Source organism: Octopus sinensis, linkage group LG10, assembly GCF_006345805.1.
Source record: "Octopus sinensis linkage group LG10, ASM634580v1, whole genome shotgun sequence".
Lineage (NCBI taxonomy): Eukaryota > Metazoa > Mollusca > Cephalopoda > Octopoda > Octopodidae > Octopus > Octopus sinensis.
In genome coordinates, this window is record NC_043006.1 from 51,674,161 (window position 1) to 51,694,648 (window position 20,488).

A 20,488-nucleotide genomic window follows, 5' to 3' on the forward strand; every position below is an offset into this window, starting at 1 on the left:
CTATGTCATAATATACTTTATTACAACAACTGAGACTCTGTTGGTTTTAATGATGAGGTTTCCAGTTGATCCAATCAACGAAACAGCCTGTTCCTGAAATTAACTTGCAAGTGGCTGAGCACTCCACTGACACATGTATCCTTAACATAGTTCTGAGGGAGATTCAGTATGACTCAGAGTGTGACAAGGCTGGCCTACTCATTTTTGCTAGCTGAGTGAACTGGAGTAACAAGAAATAAAGTGTCTTGCTGAAGGATAAAACTCACCACCAGTTATTGAACTCATGACCTTACAATTGTGAGCTGAATACCCTAACTGCTAAATATACATATGATACTGGATATGACATACCCTGCTTATATGTTACAATGTTACAATCAAAGACAATTTTCTGGTAAGTCAATCATCAAGGGAGCCTCTATGCTATTGCTTGATCTGCTAGAAATAGCAGTCAAATTTATTTAAATCATACACTACCTCATTAGAAAAAACATTAGATAATGTGAACCTAAATATACTCTGCTGAGGAAACATTAGATGATCTCAGTTGGAATTATTTAAATCATGCATCTACACAATCAGGGATCACCTGGGGCTATATAGCAATTAACCTGGTATGAAACAACAGCAAAGTCTCTATACAGTCACTTGGTTTGTTAGTAATAGCAGCCAAATCTATTTCAAATCACATTCTACTATTTGAAAAGAAAATGGGCTGATGACTTTTGGAACATTTTTGATCACAGACCTCTTTGATCAAAAGCAGTCAATACTTAAAATCTTGACCAAAAAATACAATTTCACCAACAGTATCTCTCTTTTCTAGTTTAAACAAAAACAGCCAATACTTAACAATTTCCTTACTATTTGTCTAGTTAACCAAGGATATCCCAACATCAGTCCAACCTTCACAACAACTATAGTAACAACAATATTTACTATTCAGTATATCTATGTAAATTAATCTTTTCCCTTAGTCAAAAGACTGCGTTTCATACAAAATTTATTTTATTCTTTTTAGAAAGCCCTTTTGGCAACATGGAAAAAACATTTACCTATTTCAAAGACCTTCTCATATGTCACAGTGTTTGCGTAAGTTAAAATCCTTTTATTTTATATGTATCATACATAGACACTGTCCGCAATACAGATCATACTGTGATATTCCCTATAAAATATCACACACTATGACACTCGCTCTAATATATTCTTTGGTGTCTTTGTGAGTTAAACCACTCTGTATTATATTTCAAAGTGACTGAAAGTTACACTACCTGTGATATATGTCTCACTGTCTATGATATGTAATACATATGATACTGGATATGACATACCCTGCTTATATTTCTCAAACGGTCTATTACATTCCTTCTAATGCATGTCATGGTGACTATATCACATCCTTTAACATATAAGCACACTGTCTGTATAATTTACACAACATCTTAATGTATGCTACAGTGTCCATATATATTATGTGGTGGTATATGACTATCCCATTGATATATGTCTTACTACCTGTGACAGATCCTCTAATATATGTTGCATGATTTATATGGATTATTCAATGACAGGTATCCCTCTGAAATATATTACAGTCCTATGTTCCTCCATTGAGTGACACAGCAGGTACATTAATTTTCCTTTTCTGACACAATCTCATTCTGCCAGATTATACAGTTTATACACAATCTCATTCTGCCAGTCACATTATTTATATCTGTACAACTCATTTACAAATATTTGTCAGTGTTTATAAATATGTGTGTTTGTTTACACCTCTATGTGTATGTATGTATATATATATATCTTAAAGTGGGCATGTCTTAACTGCCGAGTCTCAATATCCACAGCAAAGGCCAGCTACTGAAACCAACTTTCCTCCTTCAGTTCCTCTGTATTCTGGCCTTCATTCCTAAAAACAAAATAGTTTCTTTTCTCAAATGGAATCTTTTCAATACTTTATAGCACGATAACCAACGTATTTCAGCGTATTATTGAACATCAGTAAAATCACACTCCACATCTTCCAACAATTGGCTGAACTGACGATGGTTCAATGCTCAGCCATGGATATAGTTAACTGTCTTTGTAAGTAATTTGATAACATGATCCAGTTTTTAAATCTTTTAACACAAGTTTTGCTGATGAATGAAACCATGGAAATGGGCAAATATTGAATTTGGGCATGTGCTTTGAATCTTTGTCTGTAACTTGACATCAACACTGTTATGTGTACCAGCCATGTTTGCAGCATCATCAATAGCTAAACAAACAAGCTTTGCCAAATTAAAATTATGTTCATGCAGAACTTGTTGCACTTTTTCAAAAATGTTCTGACTTGTAATGTCATGCATTGGTACCTGTTGTATGAGGGAACTGTAATGCAGGGAAATAAGAACGAATTCGCCTACCTTCTTGTCGTTTTGCTGTCCAGCTGTATTCAATCCAAAACTCGTGCCCAGCCCATGCACCTAATGATAGCAGCTGCTAGTACCTATCCCTATCAGCTCACTCACCTCATGTCCGTTTGTTGTGAACCCCCAAGGCAAAAGAGGATGACCCTGGTCTTTCTTTCCTCATGTCCTCTCTTGTCCTTCCTGTTCCATTCAAGCCCCTTGACTGTTGATGTCACAGCCTTTTCCTTCTGGCTCATTTCATTTCCACCCACTCCGCTGATCTCAAAGATCACCTCCTCACTTTACTCCACATCAAAATCTGCCACCCACCCAGGTTGATACCTCTCATGCTGTGATCTTCATTGAAAAGTAGTCTCATTCTCTTCTTCTCGCCCATCTTTGTTGTCTGACAAAGTGACAATCCTGTGAACATCCAAGACATGACGTGGTATTCCATCTACAGAAATGTTATTTTTGGAGTTAACAGCCACCACTGTTCCTCTTTTCCACTGAAATGTGCAGCTTGCCTTTGGGGGCTTGATCCAGACTTCATATCCCACCTCCGCGAAGACAGGCTCTCTCTCTTCCACAGATCATTCTGATGGTTTACTTGGATGCCACCATTCATATCTGAACATCGCTCTGTGTGGCACGGACTCTTCAGTCTATCCTGATTGAGGCGACGTATTGTACCAGAACACTGCTTCAAGTGGCAAGATGTGCCCCCCCCACCATACTTGATCGTTCAATTATGTCTTTCCACAATTCCATTTCCACTTGGCCTGTAAACTACTCTGAAGAAATGGTGTACATTCCACTTATCAAGCATCTCCGTCAGTGTCTCTGAACGAAATGTAGTGCTGTTTTCCATTAGCAATTCATCCTCAGGGCCCTGCTTGTCTGCAGTACCTGTCTTCAATTCCCTCCAAATGGCCATCCGACCTGGCCCACAGTCGACCATCGAGAGATATGTCCCCTGCTGGTAGTGTGTCACATCCACTGCCAATCGTCTCCAGTTATGCTCTACTGAGATGTTTCTCTGCTCATGCACATCCAGAGCAGGGTCAATGAATTGACACCTATCACAATTCCTGACCATCTTTTGAATGCTCTGCCAAGTGACATTGGTGTCAATCCTCCTGGCAACATTCAGTAAGACTGCACTATTACACATGGCTCTAGTAACACAAGAATGGATGGCTGAAAATTTTCATGATCACATAACCCCTAACATTTGGCCTCCTAATTCCCTAGATTGCAATCCATTGGACTATTACATGTGGAGCATTCTTGAGAGAAAGGTCAGTGAATATGCCCATAATACTAAAGATTCTTTGAAAGCTGCCATAATCAAGAGTAATGTCCAAAATGAATCAGGACCACTCATATAGAAGCAGTTGTTGAAGCTGAAGGTGACTTTATTGAATAACATTATAAAAAAGAAGGTTTATTTTTATCGTCATAGCATTTTTGATAAATAAAGTTATCTGTTTTTTTATAAACATAAATCTGTCCTTGGTCCTCAGATATCTTATTTTATATTGGCCTCCGCATAAGTGATCAGGTTCCTTTCTGTGCTTATAATTTAGCTAAAGGATAGTACTCCAGTTTTCCCTTTACTTACACTGGAAAATCGGGTTAACTAGGTAAAATTAATGTTTTGATATGGATAATGTTGTCCTGTCATTGTGATACTAAGTAAGGTGTGCAATTGTTGTAGTAGTTGTTGTTTGACTCCAAGTAATCATCGATCCATCTGACATAATGAAAAGTGTTCCAACTTATTAGACATGGTGTATCTATGACTACATTTCTCAATATGGTCATTTTCTAGGATAGTAGAGTGGAATCTAAGGAACATTGGCCTCTATTTCGAACAATTTGTGTGAGTTTTTAACCTTTCTTACCATCTGAGTAAAAGAATGCATTAGATAATTACTCTAGATACACCCTGTATGAATAACAGATGGAATGGCCATAGCTGGAACACCTTCGATTATAGGTCTACTTGATCAGATCTAACCTGAACTAAACAACAAGAATAACTGGCCACCAGTCATTTATTGGTTTCTATTTGTAGCGTCCACCATACAGCACTGAACTGTTTTCAATAAAGGATGTTAGGAAAATAGCCTGTTATATGACAAATACATATTTTAGACACTTTAAACTCTACAAGTATGTATTCACTTCCCAGGTAAGTTTATTTTTTTACATATATATAAGCTCTTCTCTTTATCTTCTGATGCCTTCTAAATACCTCAAATATATTCCCTACCATGGCAAGATATGAACAGTTGTCCAATTGGCCTGCAGGATTATAATCCTAACAACTTGACCATCAATAACAATGCCATCAACAGCCAAAGAAATCAGCTCTGATAGTAGCCTGGAAATTAGAATGTTGTTTAGCTCTTGATCAGCTGTAATCTCAAAGAGCTATAATCAAAGGTAACCAACTTGTTATTTTCTACAATACTACACTATTTAATGTGTCATCCACATTTGAGGAATATTTGGTTGCAATTTCTTGCAGGTGGAATGACTTATATCGAAGCTCCTTGGTGTTGTTGATATACACCAAACAGTAGACTGCTGTCTTTCAGACTAATGTTACAGCATCTGTATAAGTATTAATATTACATAGAACTAGAAGGTGGTAAGCTGGCAGAATCATTAGCATACTGGACAAAATGCTGCTAAGCATTTTGTCTGTCTTTGTGTTCTGAGTTAAGATTCTGCTGAGGTCAACTTTGCTTTTCATCCTTTCGGTGTTGATAAAATAAGTACCAGTTGTGCACTAAGTTCGATGTAATCAACTTAACTCCTCCCAAAAATTGCTGATTTTCAGGATAGATAAAATAAGTACCAGTTGAGCACTGGAGTCGATGTAATTCACTTACCAACACCCTCAAAATTGCTGGCCTTGCTCCAAAATATGAAACCAGTGTTACATTGAACTAGATTTGCCTATATGACATTTGTAGTAAATATTTTTCTTTTCCTTTTAGCCAATAGGTTAGTTAGGCTACCACTGACATGTTCCTTTTGAAGTATTGTATATTTAGTGTAAGGTGTATGTCAGATTTTGTGTGCGTATTATATATATTGTCCATGCATCATGTATTCGAAAAACAAGCACACTCTAATGAATAGATCAGTAATATATTTACATGTGGTTAAATATATTTAGCTACACACACACACACACACACACACACACATATATGTGTGTGTGTGTATATATATATATATATATTTTTTTTTTCACCCTTTTCAAGCCTAGCCAGGCTCATGGACTCGGTTTCCTGGTTTCTGTGGCGTATGTGTTCCCCCCAGCTGGACGGGACGCCAGTCCATTGCAGCATTACTCAAGAAACAGGAAGAAAGAGTGAGAGAAAGTTGGGGCTAAAGAGTATAACAGGGGTCACCACCACCCCCTACTGGAGCCTCGTGGAGCTTTTAGGTGTTTTTGCTCAATAAACACACACAACACCCGGTCTTGGAATCAAAACTGCGATCCTCCAACCGCGAGTCCGCTGCCCTAACCACTGGGCCATTGCGCCTCCATATATATATATATATATATAAGAAAATAGTAAAGCAATACAAGAGTATTGCTTTCCAGTAAAGGATAGCCCGTGAGGGTAAAATTATACATAAAAGTAAATAAATGGCACAACGAAGTACCAATATTTACTGGAAAATAGCGAACGTAATAAATACGATGCTAATGTATAGCTTCACTGCGTATGTACTAGCAAAAATGCGTGTGTGCAACAAACATGAAAAAATTGTCTTACCTCTAGGGAGAACATCTGAAAAATGAAATACCTAGAAATGGATAATGCGGTACCGGTTTCAGATTTTTCAAAATATGTCTGCTCACATATATTTGATTTATCCTCATCAGCCACATATACCTCGACAATATTTCAAATGTTGCCACATCTATGCCAGTACACTCGACTGAACGCCAAAACGTTGACAGAACGAGAACAGTGAAGAAGTTTCAAAGAAAATAGTAATGCAATACGAGAGTATTGCTTTCCAGTAAAGGATAGTCCGTGAGGGTAAAATTACTGGAAAGCAATACTCTCGTATTGCATTACTATTTTCTTTGAAACTTCTTCACTGTTCTCATTCTGTCAACGTTTTGGCGTTCAGTCGAGTGTACTGGCATAGATGTGGCAACATTTGAAATATTGTCGAGGTATATGTGGCTGATGAGGATAAATCAAATATATGTGGGCAGACATATTTTGAAAAATCTGAAACCGGTACCGCATTATCCATTTCTAGGTATTTCATTTTTCAGATGTTCTCCCTAGAGGTAAGACAATTTTTTCATGTTTGTTGCACACACGCATTTTTGCTAGTACATACGCAGTGAAGCTATACATTAGCGTCGTATTTATTACGTTCGCTATTTTCCAGTAAATATCGGTATTTGTTGTGCCATTTATTTACTTTTATATATATATTATATATATATATATATATATTATATATATATATATATATCATCATCATCATCATTGTTTAACGTCCACTTTCCATGCTAGCATGGGTTGGACAGTTTGACTGAGGGCTGGCAAACCAGATGGATGCACCAGGCTCCAGTCTTGATCTGGCAGAGTTTCTACAGCTGGATGCCCTTCCTAACATCAACAACTCCAAGAGTGTAGTGGGTGCCTTTACGTGCCACTGGCACGGGGGCCAGCCAGGCGTTACTGGCAATGACCTCACTCGAATCTTTTTACACATGCCAACGGCACAGGAGCCAGTAAGGCGATGCTGGTAACGATAGGCAATGCTGATATATATATATATATATATATATATATTGTCACTAAATCATAAATCCAAAAGAGAAGCATACTCTGAGTTATAGAACAGTAGAGTATTTAGAAAATGTTAGTTATGGCCAGTTCATAGGGTGAGACAGTAAGCAGCTTTCATGAATATGTAGAAGTGCAGCCTGCCAAATAGCTATTTCACACAAACCATGTGGTCTTTGCAAAAGACCACATCATCATCTGATGATGATATATATAAAGATATCTTGTAGTATATATCTAGTGCAGTGTATATGTTGTACAGTTCACATTACCAGGACAAAATTCCACATAAATGTAAGACTTTGTTAGCTCAAGTGAGTTCCAGCATCTTTGAGTATATAGAAAGATGTGAACATTTTGACTTGACTATCTCTAAATTGGATATTTTGTATGTGAAAACTCCCTATGTAGTTTTTGCTAGATATTCATTAGCTACTTGGCAAAGAGGCCAAGAGAACTATTGGATGAGTTTTCTAAAGGGTTTGAGAAGCTGAAAAGAATCATATGTGGCTGAAATGAGCTTCACCATACAGCCATGCTTGCAACTCTTATATCTATGTGTGGAGGGTTGGGCATGCCATAGTTAATGATGTGCAGACATGTGCTGAGACTGCGACATTTCCAGCACTTCATAGATGATGGTAAACAGGTTTGGTTGCTGTTTGTGAGACATACCTTCCCATAGCTCATCTCTTTGACTGAACTGCAATCGTGGATCAAATAGAAACCGAAGCTGGGTGAATGGCACTGCAAGTGTTGCCATGCTCTTGAGCAACTCTGCTGTCTGGGATCAAACTTGTGTGACTTCAATTCCATAAAGGCGTTCTATAGAGGATTAGTGAAGGTGCGACGACATTCTTAGGGACAACCTGGGTGCCAATGAGGAATACCTGGCCTGCCTCTTCAGGACCACTTTTGGGCCGGAACTATGGACAATTTCCAGAGATCACTGACCTGGCAGTGCTATCGGGAAGCATTGTTCGTTTGGGATAAGCTCTACAGGCATGGGTCAAGAAACACAGGACTGACTTGCTCGAGATGCGGTCAGAGCAATGAAACCGTTTTGCACACACTCATGCAATGTCCAAGCATTTCAGATCTGTGAGCTTATGTCGAATAGCTGCTGTCATGTGTTGGATGAATTCAGTTGTCAGCCGAGTCTTTTGTGAATATTGCCCTGCCACCTTCCTTCAACTGGTAAGACAAGGTAGTTTCCATTGTACTGGTGGCTATGGTGAAAGAATGTGTGTGGTGGACTCATGCAAAAAGTTTAGAGACAAACACTTTCCTCTCTGGCCAACCTCTCATCAACTTCTTCAAGTATCACTTGAAGAGGAAAGTGAGAAAAGAGAAGGAAGTTTTGTCTAATGAAAAGGTCAACAAAAGGTGGGTGAATGTGGCAATGATGGTACGAATAGATGATGGAACCACCTTGAGCATGATCCTATAAAACAAAGAGAGAAAGAGCATCTTGCTCTCATGTTAATGTTTGCCCTTTCGTTTCTGAGGTTACCATGGTTCTTTTACGTAGGTTTTTCTTTCCACAGATAAACCTAGTTAATGTTACAGTTCTTCCCCCTTTTGGGAACTCTAATTGTTAACTATGACTTTTGTGTTATTTCTCTGTTTACGCGTCCAAAAAAATGGGTTTTCTGTTCCCTTTTGATTGATTTTGAAAAAGAAAAATTCTACATTATATTGTCCCCTCTGTATTCGGCCCTACATGGCTAATAAAGAAATCTGTCTGTCTGATTGTTGGTCTGTCTGCCTACAACTCACACATGCATGCATGCAGAATGGATATTCGTCTGATGTCGTAATGTATTAGGTATGTACTTTAAGTGCTTGGTTTGATTTACTTCTAAAACTCAAGCTTGAACTGCAGCTGAGAAAAAGTTGGTGTTGATGCTACCCTCAAAAATGGCTAGAAGTTGCTCATTCAAGAGCAGGTAGACATCATCATCGTTTAACATTCGCTTTCCATGCTAGCATGGGTTGCATGATTTGACTGAGGACTGGCGAACCAGATGGCTACACCAGGCTCCAATCTTGATCTGGCAGAATTCTACAGCTGGATGCCCTTCCTAACGCCAACCACTCCAAGAGTGTAGTGGGTGCTTTTACGTGCCAGTCAGGCAGTACTGGCAATGGCCATGCTCAAATGGTGTTTTTTATGTGCCACCTGCACAGGAGCCAGTCCAGCGGCACTGGCAACGACATCGCTCGAATGTTTTTACATGTGCCAGTAAGGCGATGCTGGTAATGGGCACGCTTGAATGGTGCTTTTTACGTGCCACCGGCACAGAAGCCAGTTAGCTGCTCTGGCAACGATCACGCTCGGATGATGCTCTTAGTGCTCCATTAGCACGGATGCCAGTCATTGAATTTGATTTCGATTTCACTTACCTCAACAGGTCTTTGCAAGCAGAGTTTAGTGTCCAATGAAGGAAAGGTATGCATAAGTGGCTGGTTACACCCCTAGTATAGGCCACGTGGTTATGGTCTCACTTGGCTTGCCGGGTCTTCTCAAGCACAGCATATTTCCAAAAGTCCACTAATATTCGAAGGTCATGCTTCACCACTTCATCCCAGGTCTTCCTGGGTCTATCTCTTTCACAGGTTCTCTTAACCGCTAGGGTGTGGCACTTTTTCATGCAGCTATCCTCATCCATTCTCGCCACATGACCATACCAGCACAGTCATCTCTCTTGCACACCACATCTGATGCTTCATAGGTCCAACTTTTCTCTCAAGGTACTTACACTCTGTCGAGTATGCACACTGACATTACACATCCATCAGATCATACTGGCTTCATTCCTTGTGAGCTTATGTATATCCTCAGCAGTCATGGCCCATGTTTCACTGCTATGTAGCATGGCTGTTCGTACATATACGTCATACAGTCTACCTTTTACTCTGAGCGAGAGGCCCTTTGTCACCAGCAGAGGTAAGTGCTCTCTGAACTTTGCCCAAGCTATTCTTATTCTAGCAGCTACACTTTCAGCGCACCCTCCCCCGCTACTGACTTGGTCACCTAGGTAACAGAAGCTATCAACTACTACTAGTTTTTCTCCCTGGAATGTGGCAGAAGTTGTTCTCTGCACAGTTTCAGTGTTTATTGCTTCTGAGCATATGCCACATACAAAAACTATCTTCCCAGTTAGCCTTCCTTTGATATTGCTGTGCCTCTTATGTGTCCATAGCTTACACTGGGTACATCTTATAGAGTTTCTACCTACGCCTTTTCTACAGATTGAGCAGGGCCATCTACCTGAAGGGATTTGTGGTTTGCCTGCCTTCCTACTTATTAGGACTTTGGTTTTAGCTAGGTTGACTCTAAGGCCCTTCGATTCTAATCCTTGTTCCCACACCTGAAACTTCTCCCCGAGTTCTGGTAGCAACTCAACAATTTGAGCAAGGTCATCAGCATAGAGGAGCTCCCAGGGGCATCCTGTCTTGAATTCCTCTGTTATTGCCTGGAGGACTATGATAAATAGGAGGGGGCTGAGAACTGAACCTTGGTGGACCTCTACCTGGAATTCTTTACTGTATTCGTTGCCAACCCTCACCTTACTGACAGCATTCCTGTACATGGCTTGCACAGCTCTCACTAACCATTCATCTATCCCTAGTTTCCTCATTGACCACCAGATAAGGGATCTGGGGACTCTGTCAAAGGCTTTCTCCATGTCAACGAAAGCCAGGTGCAGAGGTTTATCTTTGGTTAGGTATTTCTCCTGCAGCTGTCTTACCACAAATACAGCATCAGTGTTGCTTTTCCCTGGCACGAACCCATACTGCATCCCATCTAAACTGACTCTCTCCCTAATTAGTTGGGCTATGACCCTCTCCGTGACCTTCATTACCTGATCCACAACTTGATACTTCTGTAATTATTTGTATCTAAAGCATCACCTTTATCTTTGTAGCAATTGACTATAGTGCTGCTACACCAGTCATTGGGTATGACTGCTTCGTGTATCTCTGGTTAACTATACGGGTGACCAGGCTATAGCCGACACTGTCAGATATATATATTAGAAATAGAGAAATAATAAATGAGCAAAACATGGGGTATCACTTTAGAATATTTAATTTATGATTTAAACATATAACAGTAGTTATAGTAAATACATTAAGTCTCTTACAGCTATTTCTAGAATAGTTAATCTTGTGATGCATATGTTATTAACCAAGGATTTCCACAAGCTAATTATTCCGTTGTCGGAGAGAGAGGAATAAATAAAAAATATCTTTAATCAAGGATATTAGTAGTTACCATTTCGTTCAAGAATTAAGGAGTGTTCATTGTAAAAAGATAATAGTGGTTGGTAGTTCCATAACTGAAGAATTAAGGAAATCCTTAATAAAAAAATAAATAATCCATTAGTAATTCCAATACATACACACACATCATCATCATCATTTAACGTCCATCTTCCATGCATATATATTTATATATATATATATATATATATGTCTCACTAAGGAAATGTCTAGAGACCGAGACCTATGGGGGTGTGCTGTGCGTGGGAGGACCCGGCAAGACTAGTCAGGCCATAACCCGTGGCCCCTACCTGGGACGTAGTCAGTCCACCTGTGCATACCTTCCTTCTTGTGACACTTATGAAGACCTGTTGAGGCAAGTGAAAATCAAATCAAAACAAATCAAAATAGATGAACATCAATGGAATTGTATCTTTGTGGTACCAGTGCCGGTGGCACACAAGAAAACCACCCGAACGTGGCCGTAGCCAGTACCGCATCGACTGGCCTCCGTGCTGTGAACACAACAAACACCATCCGATCGTGGCCGTTCGCCAGCCTCATCTGGCACCTGTGTCGGTGGCACATAAAAACACCATCCGAAGACCCGGCGACGTAGTCAGTCCACCTGTGCATACCTTCCCTCTTATGACACTTGTGAAGACCTGTTGAGGCAAGTGTGTGACACTTGTGAAGACCTGTTGAGGCAGAGGCAAGTGTGTGACACTTTGTGAAGACCTGTTGAGGCAGAGGCAAGTGTGTGACACTTGTGGAGACCTGTTGAGGCAAGTGTGTGACACTTGTGAAGACCTGTTGAGGCAAGTGAAAATCAAACCAAATCAAAATAGATGAACATCAATGGAATTTGTATCTTTGTGGTACCAGTACCGGTGGCACACAAGAAAACCATCCGAACATGGCCGTAGCCAGTACCGCATCGACTGGCCTCCGTGCTGTGGGCACAACAAACACCATCCGATCGTGGCCGTTCGCCAGCCTCATCTGGCACCTGTGTCGGTGGCACATAAAAACACCATCCAAAGACCCGGCGACGTAGTCAGTCCACCTGTGCATACCTTCCTTCTTATGACACTTGTGAAGACCTGTTGAGGCAAGTGTGTGACACTTGTTGAGGCAAGTGTGTGACACTTGTGAAGACCTGTTGAGGCAGAGGCAAGTGTGTGACACTTTGTGAAGACCTGTTGAGGCAGAGGCAAGTGTGTGACACTTGTGAAGACCTGTTGAGGCAAGTGAAAATCAAATCAAACCAAATCAAAATAGATGAACATCAATGGAATTTGTATCTTTGTGGTACCAGTACCGGTGGCACGCAAGAAAACCATCCGAACGTGGCCGTAGCCAGTACCGCATCGACTGGCCTCTGTGATGTGGGCACATAACAAACACCATCCGATCGTGGTGGCCCCACCTGGGACGTAGTCAGTCCACCTGTGCATACCTTCCTTCTTGTGACACTTGTGAAGACCTGTTGAGGCAAGTGAAAATCAACAAATCAACAAATCAAAAAATCAAAACAAATCAAAATAGATGAACATCAATGGAATCTGTATCTCTGTGGTACCAGTGCCGGTGGCACACAAGAAAACCATCCGAACGTGGCTGTAGCCAGTACCGCATCGACTGGCCTCCGTGCTGTGGGCACATAACAAACGCCATCCGATCGTGGCCGTTCGCCAGCCTCATCTGGCACCTGTCCGAAGACCCGGCAAGACTAGTCAGGCCATAGCCCGTGGCCCCTTCCTGGGACGTAGTCAGTCCACCTGTGCATACCTTCCTTCTTATGACACTTGTGAAGACCTGTTGAGGCAAGTGCTAATCAAATCAAATGACACTTGTGAAGACCTGTTGAGGCAAGTGCTAATCAAATCAAATGACACTTGTGAAGACCTGTTGAGGCAAGTGATAATAATAATAATAATAATCATAATCATAATCAAATCAAATCAAAACAAATCAAAATAGATGAACATCAATGGAATTTGTATCTTTGTGGTACCAATGCCGGTGGCACACAAGAAAACCATCCGAACGTGGCCGTAGCCAGTACCACATCGACTGGCCTCCGTGCTGTGGGCACGTAACAAACACCATCCGATCGTGGCCGTTCGCCAGCCTCATCTGGCACCTGTGTTGGTGGGACATAAAAACACCATCCAAAGACCCGGCAAGACTAGTCAGGCCATAACCCGTGGCCCCTACCTGGGACGTAGTCAGTCTACCTGTGCATACCTTCCTTCTTATGACACTTGTGAAGACCTGTTGAGGCAAGTATGTGACACTTGTGAAGACCTGTTGAGGCAAGTGTGTGACAGTTGTGAAGACCTGTTGAGGCAAGTGAAAATCAAACCAAATCAAAATAGATGAACATCAATGGAATTTGTATCTTTGTGGTACCAGTGCCGGTGGCACACAAGAAAACCATCCGAACGTGGCCGTAGCCAGTACCGCATCGACTGGCCTCCGTGCTGTGGGCACGTAACAAACACCATCCGATCGTGGCCGTTCGCCAGCCTCATCTGGCACTTGTGTCGGTGGCACATAAAAACACCATCCGAGCGTGGCTGTCTGCCAGCCTCGTCTGGCACCTGTGTCGGTGGCACATAAAAAAAAACACCATCCGAGCGTGGCCGTTCGCCAGCCTTGTCTGGCACCTGTGTCAGTGGCACATAAAATCACCCACTACACTCTCGGAGTGGTTGGCGTTAGGAAGGGCATCCAGCTGTAGAAACACTGCCAGATCTGACTGGCCTGGTGCAGCCTTCGGGCTCCCCAGACTCCAGTTGAACCGTCCAACCCATGCTAGCATGGAAAGCGGACGTTAAATGAGGATGATGATGATGATGATGATATATATACACACACACACACATTTTATATATATATATATAAAATGTATATATTTAATTGTGCATAACTACACACATTAATTTATGATCATGTATATATTTATAATGAAGTATTAATCACTTTATCAATATCAGGTGCGGCTTGATTTAGTTTTGAGCTATATTGGAGAGCCTGATTCCACTACAAACCAAGGTAAGCAGCAATTGTTTCATATTTTGAAAACAGTAGCAAGTGTTAGCTAATTCTGCAAATTCATAAATTTGCACAAGTTATTCAGCCTTCATAATACTTTGCAATTATGAAAGGATAGTGTTCATAAATATTTTTCCTCATATAAGGTCTCAAGACTCATTTCTTTTCACAGCACATAAACTTACGTTAATTTATAAATTTTACTAATTTGATAATTAACACATCTAACTTAAAATGGATGTGTTTAGATTGTGTTAAACTGTTAATGTCCAGAGATAATATATCATGTTGATGACGTGTTAATAAAGCACTGACTAAAAGACTATAGACTAATTTCAAATTATCAAGTTATGTTGTACTGAAGGGCCCATAATGATGGCAAAATGGCATTATCTACTGCTACTGAAATATCTAATAAATGGATTTCATGGAAATATGGATACATTATTTGCTCTTTCACTCATAGGAAAAAGATCTCTTACGATAAAAAACTAAAACACCAGATAAAATATAAACTTAAAATCGGTTCTCTCCCCTTAAGGATAATATCACCCTCTCTCTCTCTCTCATCCCATAGTAGGACCTCTGAGGCTGATAGGAAATGGAAGAAGAAACCACGACTCATGGGTTACTATAACAGGAAGGAACACAACTATTTCCTGAATCCTGCTCTAAATTTTTACAACAGTATAGACTCTGCTTAATCTCATGTTTGTGCAGGGTGGATTCCACTAATACATGACTTGTGGGTTGCTATAGTAAGAACCATAATAATATATTAAAACCTGCTTTGAATGTTTACCACAGTGAGGACTCTGCTAACATATGACTCATGTATTGCTACAGTTGGAGAAACTGCAACAAATTAGTGAGACTTGCCTTAAGTATTTACAGCAATTCAATATCTCTACCTGGTCATGGGTAAGGTCGTGATATTCAACTGCATTGTGGATTCAGTGTTCAGATGAAGAATAAGTACTGTCTGACTGGCTTCCACTCAGCTTCTAACCAGTTTCTTTCTCAAAGACGGTGATTCTGATGCTATGGTAGAATAGACTTCAGGGAGGTGTTGTCTACTGAGATCAAATTTGTAACTAAGTGACTGAGAATTGAACTTGTTAATCACACAGTCAGGTCTGTATATGTAGATTTGACTAATGATATTTGACTTAATGGTTTTGTGATTTAATAATATATTAACCTTCAACTAATTGGTAATTTAGTTATATTGATTCCAACTACAGGCTAGGATATGAAGTTAGATCTCTCTCTGTGATACCTGTGCCGGTGGCACGTAAAAAGCACCATCTGAACATGGTCGATACCAGCGCCACCTTGACTGGCTTCTGTGCCGGTGACACATAAAAGGCAGCAACCAATTGTGGCCGCTGCCAGCCTCCCTTGGCACCTGTGCCGGTGGCACGTAAAAAGCACCCACTACACTCACGGAGTGGTTGGCGTTAGGAAGGGCATCCAGCTGTAGAAACACTGCCAGATCAGACTGGAGCTTGGTGCAGCCTCCTGGCTTCCCAGAACCCGGTCGAACCATCCAACTGGTGCTAGCACGGAAAACGGATGTTAAACGATGATGATAATGATTACAATTGTTCATAGGACAGCAAGCTGGCAGAACTGTTAGCATGCCAGGCAAAATGCTTAGCAGTATTTCATCCATCTTTACATTCTGAATTCAAATTCTGCTGAGGTCAGCTGTTCCTTTTATCCTTTCAGGGTTGAAAAAATAAGTACCTGTTGATCACTGGGGTTGATGTAATCCCCTCCTCTGAAATTACTGCCTTGGCCAAAATTTGAAATTTACTACTTTCATCATCATCATTTTATGCCCATTTTCCATGCTGGCATGGGTTGGATGGTTTTGACAGGAGCTGACCAGCTTAAGGGCTCTTCAGGTTCCATGTCTGTTTTGGTATGGTTTCTACAGCTGGATACCCTTCCAAATGCCAACCACTCTACAGAGTGTACTGGGTACTTTTTATATGGCACCAGCACTAACGAGCCCACAAGACTAGGGATGCTCAGCTGGAAAGGGTTGCAGGAGGCAAGCCTATATGCAAGGGCAACCATGCTTTTACTTAGCTTGATGTGTCTTTTCAAGCACAGCAAACTGCCAAGAGTCTCAGTTCCCTGTCATCCCTTCTTTGAGTCCCAGTGTCTGTAAATCCTTTCTCACCACTTTGTCCCATGTCTTCCTGGGTCTATCCTTTCCACATGTTCCCCATACAATTAGAAATTGGCACCTTTCATAGCTATACCAGTGCAGTCTTTTCTGTTGCACACTACATCTGATGCTACGTATACCCAGTTTTTCTCTCAAATCATTTATACTGTCATATATCCATCCAACGAAGCATACTGGTTTAATTTCTTTCAAATCTTTGCATATCCTCAATAGCCACAGCCCATGTCTCACTGCCATGTAGCATAGCTGTTAGTACATTGGCATCATACAATTTGCCTTTCAGTCTGAGGGAGAGGCTCTCTGAACTTTGCCCAACCTATTCTTATCCTAGCAGCTATGCTTTTGGAACAACCACTCCCACTACTAACTTGGTAATCTAAGTAATGGAAACTGTCTACTACTTCTAGGGATCCTCACTGGCATATGAGGGAGTCTATTTTTTGTACATTCTTAGTGTTTAATGTACCTGCACATCTGCCACATGCAAAGGTTACCTTTTCCATTAGTCGTTCAGTGATACTGTTACACCCCTTATGTGTCCATAACTTGCACTGGGTACATCTTATGGAGTTTCTCCTGACATCTCTACATATTGAGCAGGGCTATCTCCCTGAAGGGATCTGCAATTTGCCTGTTTTCCTACTTATCAATACTTTGGTCTTTGCTAAATTAACTCTAAGGCCCTTTGATTTCAGACCTTGCTTCCATACCTGAAATTTCTTCTCTAGTTCTGGTAGTAATTCAGTAATAAGAACAAAGTCATCAGCATAGGGGAGCTCCCAAGGGCAGCCAGTCTTAAATTCCTCCGTTATGGCATGGAGGACCATGATAAATAAGAGGGGGCTAAGGACTGAATCCTGGTGGATTCCTACTTGTACACTAAACTCCTTGGCAACTCTCACCTTACTAACAACATTCTTGTACATGGCTCATACAGCTCTCACAAACCACTCATCTATCCCTCTAGATAAGGGAACAGAGAACAGGAAACCTGTCAAAGGCTTTCTTCATGTTAACAAAAACCAGAAACAGCGGTTTATTTTGGGCCAAGTATTTCCTCTGCAGTTACTTTACCAGAAAGATAGCATTGGTGGTGCTTCTCCCTGGCACAAGTTTAAACTACATCTCATCTATGCTAACTCTCTTTCTAATTAATTGAGCCAAGACCCTTTCTGCAATTTTCATCACCTGGTCCAGTAATTTGATACCTCTGTAATTATTTCTGTCTAGGGCATTACCTTTGTCTTTGTAGCAGTTGACTTATAATGCTGCTACATCAACCATTGGGTATGATTCCCTTGTGGACAGCCTGATTAACTATATGGGTGACCAGGTTATATCCCACCCCACCTCACCAAAGATTTTAAGCATCTCAGCAGTGACTTTCAATGGGCCAGAGGCTTTCCTTGTCTTCATGTCCTTAATTGCTTTATCTGCTAAGCTACAGTTGATTCAGTTAGCCAACCCCTCTGTCAGGTTCATATTGGACAGGCTCTCCTCCCATGCACTTTCTAATACTATTGTTATAACTTCTAACACTGTCAAGTTATTCCTTCTAGCACATGATGATGTAGTCAGGTTATAAGAAAACTAAAATAGACACAAATATGTAAAAACTAAATTGAGGTTAGGTTAGATGTTATTCATTTGTAAGGTTTTTATTTAGAGAAAATAAATGTGAATCAAATATAAAACAGCTGTCTTCCTGAAAATTTGTTTTCCAAAGCTTTTCAAGATTTTTTTTTCTTTTTAAATTTCAAATGAAGAAACAGATTTTGATCCTGAAAAGGAGAGGAAGAACATGAAATCTAGAAATTCAGATTTTGTTTCAGGAGATGAAAACATTGAACAAAAGGAGTTGGAAAAGATTGCTGAAAAAGGTTTGTTAGCAGTACCTTAAATAGATTCAGAAGATAATTTTTACAGACTATTAATCTCATATTTACATTATGCATATCTACACAGTATTTTGATTGGTTCTATCTCCAATCATTATCAAGTACCTTTATTCTAAGATACGTACATAATTCCACACTAGGTTTGAACTAGAGATTTATATTTCTAAATTAAGGATAGTAATGTTCATATCCACTAAGCCACTACTATTAGTTTATCAATGGAAACATAGTGACTCTGTGTGTGTGTGTCTGCCTATATACACTTAGAACCAAGCTAATAGCTTAGTGAGATTTAGGATTTCTTGGTTTTCTGTGAATTGATTTTGATAAAATTTTTCCCAGCTGCTTTGCACACTATGGCAACACCATTGTTATGTTTTTATTATTCTGTGTAACGTCCTTTCTTTTTTATTTCAGATTCTTCGTTTTTTGGGTGAACCGCGCTAATAGTATCTTTCCTTTATGAGAACATTGAGTGGAAAAAGCATTAATGATGAAGTAAAGTCTGTCGTCATCAAGGAAAGTGCTAAAGGGACCTCTCTTCATATCATTGCTGAGAAGCTAGGTTGTCATGTGGACATGGTTAGACGATTCTTGAAGAACCCTTCGCCACGGAAGAAATGATCCAATTGTGGGACCTTAAGGAATATTGGCCATAAGTTACATGGGAAACCTGGAGAAACAAACAAAGCCATTTTCACTGGACTTCCTCATGTATTTCTGAACTTTCTCATGTACTGAAAACCACCAGAAATCGCATCCCTGGGACCATGGCTTCCATGCAAGAACTCTTGAAACTGCTTCCTTTAATGCCATGTCACAGGAGTTGGAGAGGCTTCAATGGGCACAAAAGTACATGACATTAGACATGAGTTGTGTTCTGTTCACTGATGACACCTGGGCGACCCTTAATGGACCTGATAGTTTAGGCAAATGTTTGGGTCTGTTTTGGAGACGAGCGACACCAACATTTACGATGTCAAGAATAGGGTAGAGGAGTCATGTTGTGGGCTGGTACCATTGGAGATAGACTTGTTGGCTCAGTCAGGGTGCCTGAAGGGGTTAAAGTGACTGCAGTCACCTACTGCAATCTCCTGAAGGAGGTCTTGGATCCCTGGCTAGATGACATACTGCTGTCGCTTTTAAGGAATCTCATATTCATGCATGACAACACTCCCTCTCACTCTGCTAGGACCACCCAAACATTACTAGGTCTTTACATCATACAAGGTGAAAGGTTGATAGCTTGGCCACCAGCATCTCTGGATCTCAACCCTATCAAAAATCTTTAGTCCATCATTAAACAAGATGTTTATGCCAATGGACACCAATTTACATTGAAAGATGTCTTATGGGCGATCATCAAAGCTGCAGCAAAGGTAGTCCAACCTGCTACTATTAAGAAATTGACAGATTCCATGATTAATAGGGTTTTTGAAGTTATCTGTCGAAATGGTGCTCACGTGGCTAAATAATTCATTATGTCAATAAATGTTATAATATTGTTATGGTTTTCTGTTAAATATATATTCAATGTATGCTTAATATGTATCATTACCTTTCGTTTTCTGGAGAAAAAAAATGCCTAATGGGCTATTTTCATTCAAAAGCTGAAGAATCTGAAGTAAAAACAGAAAGGATGTTACACAGAATAATCAAAACATAACAATGGTGTTGCATAGTGTGCAAACCGGCTGGGAAAAGTTTTATTAAAATCGATTCTCAGAAACCTGAGAAATCCTAAATTTCACTCTTAAGCTATTAGCGTGGTTCTGGGTGTGTGTGTGTATATATATATATACCAAATAAGTTAGGGGTTGT

General features: G+C 40.3%; 1 protein-coding gene across 3 annotated transcripts in view; it reads left to right on the plus strand.

Moving 5' to 3' along the window:
- Positions 1-20,488, plus strand: part of LOC115216806 (coiled-coil domain-containing protein 189-like) — a 48,451-nt gene that overhangs the window by 23,408 nt on the left and 4,555 nt on the right. For 2 of the 3 annotated variants that reach the window (XM_029786386.2, XM_036506654.1), the window contains 4 exons: positions 1,022-1,092; positions 4,480-4,596; positions 14,512-14,569; positions 18,536-18,649. In XM_029786386.2, coding sequence (XP_029642246.1) covers positions 1,022-1,092; positions 4,480-4,596; positions 14,512-14,569; positions 18,536-18,649 — 360 coding nt within the window. The remainder of the gene's footprint in view (positions 1-1,021; positions 1,093-4,479; positions 4,597-14,511; positions 14,570-18,535; positions 18,650-20,488) is intronic. The other variant, XM_036506653.1, reaches the window with a different exon arrangement.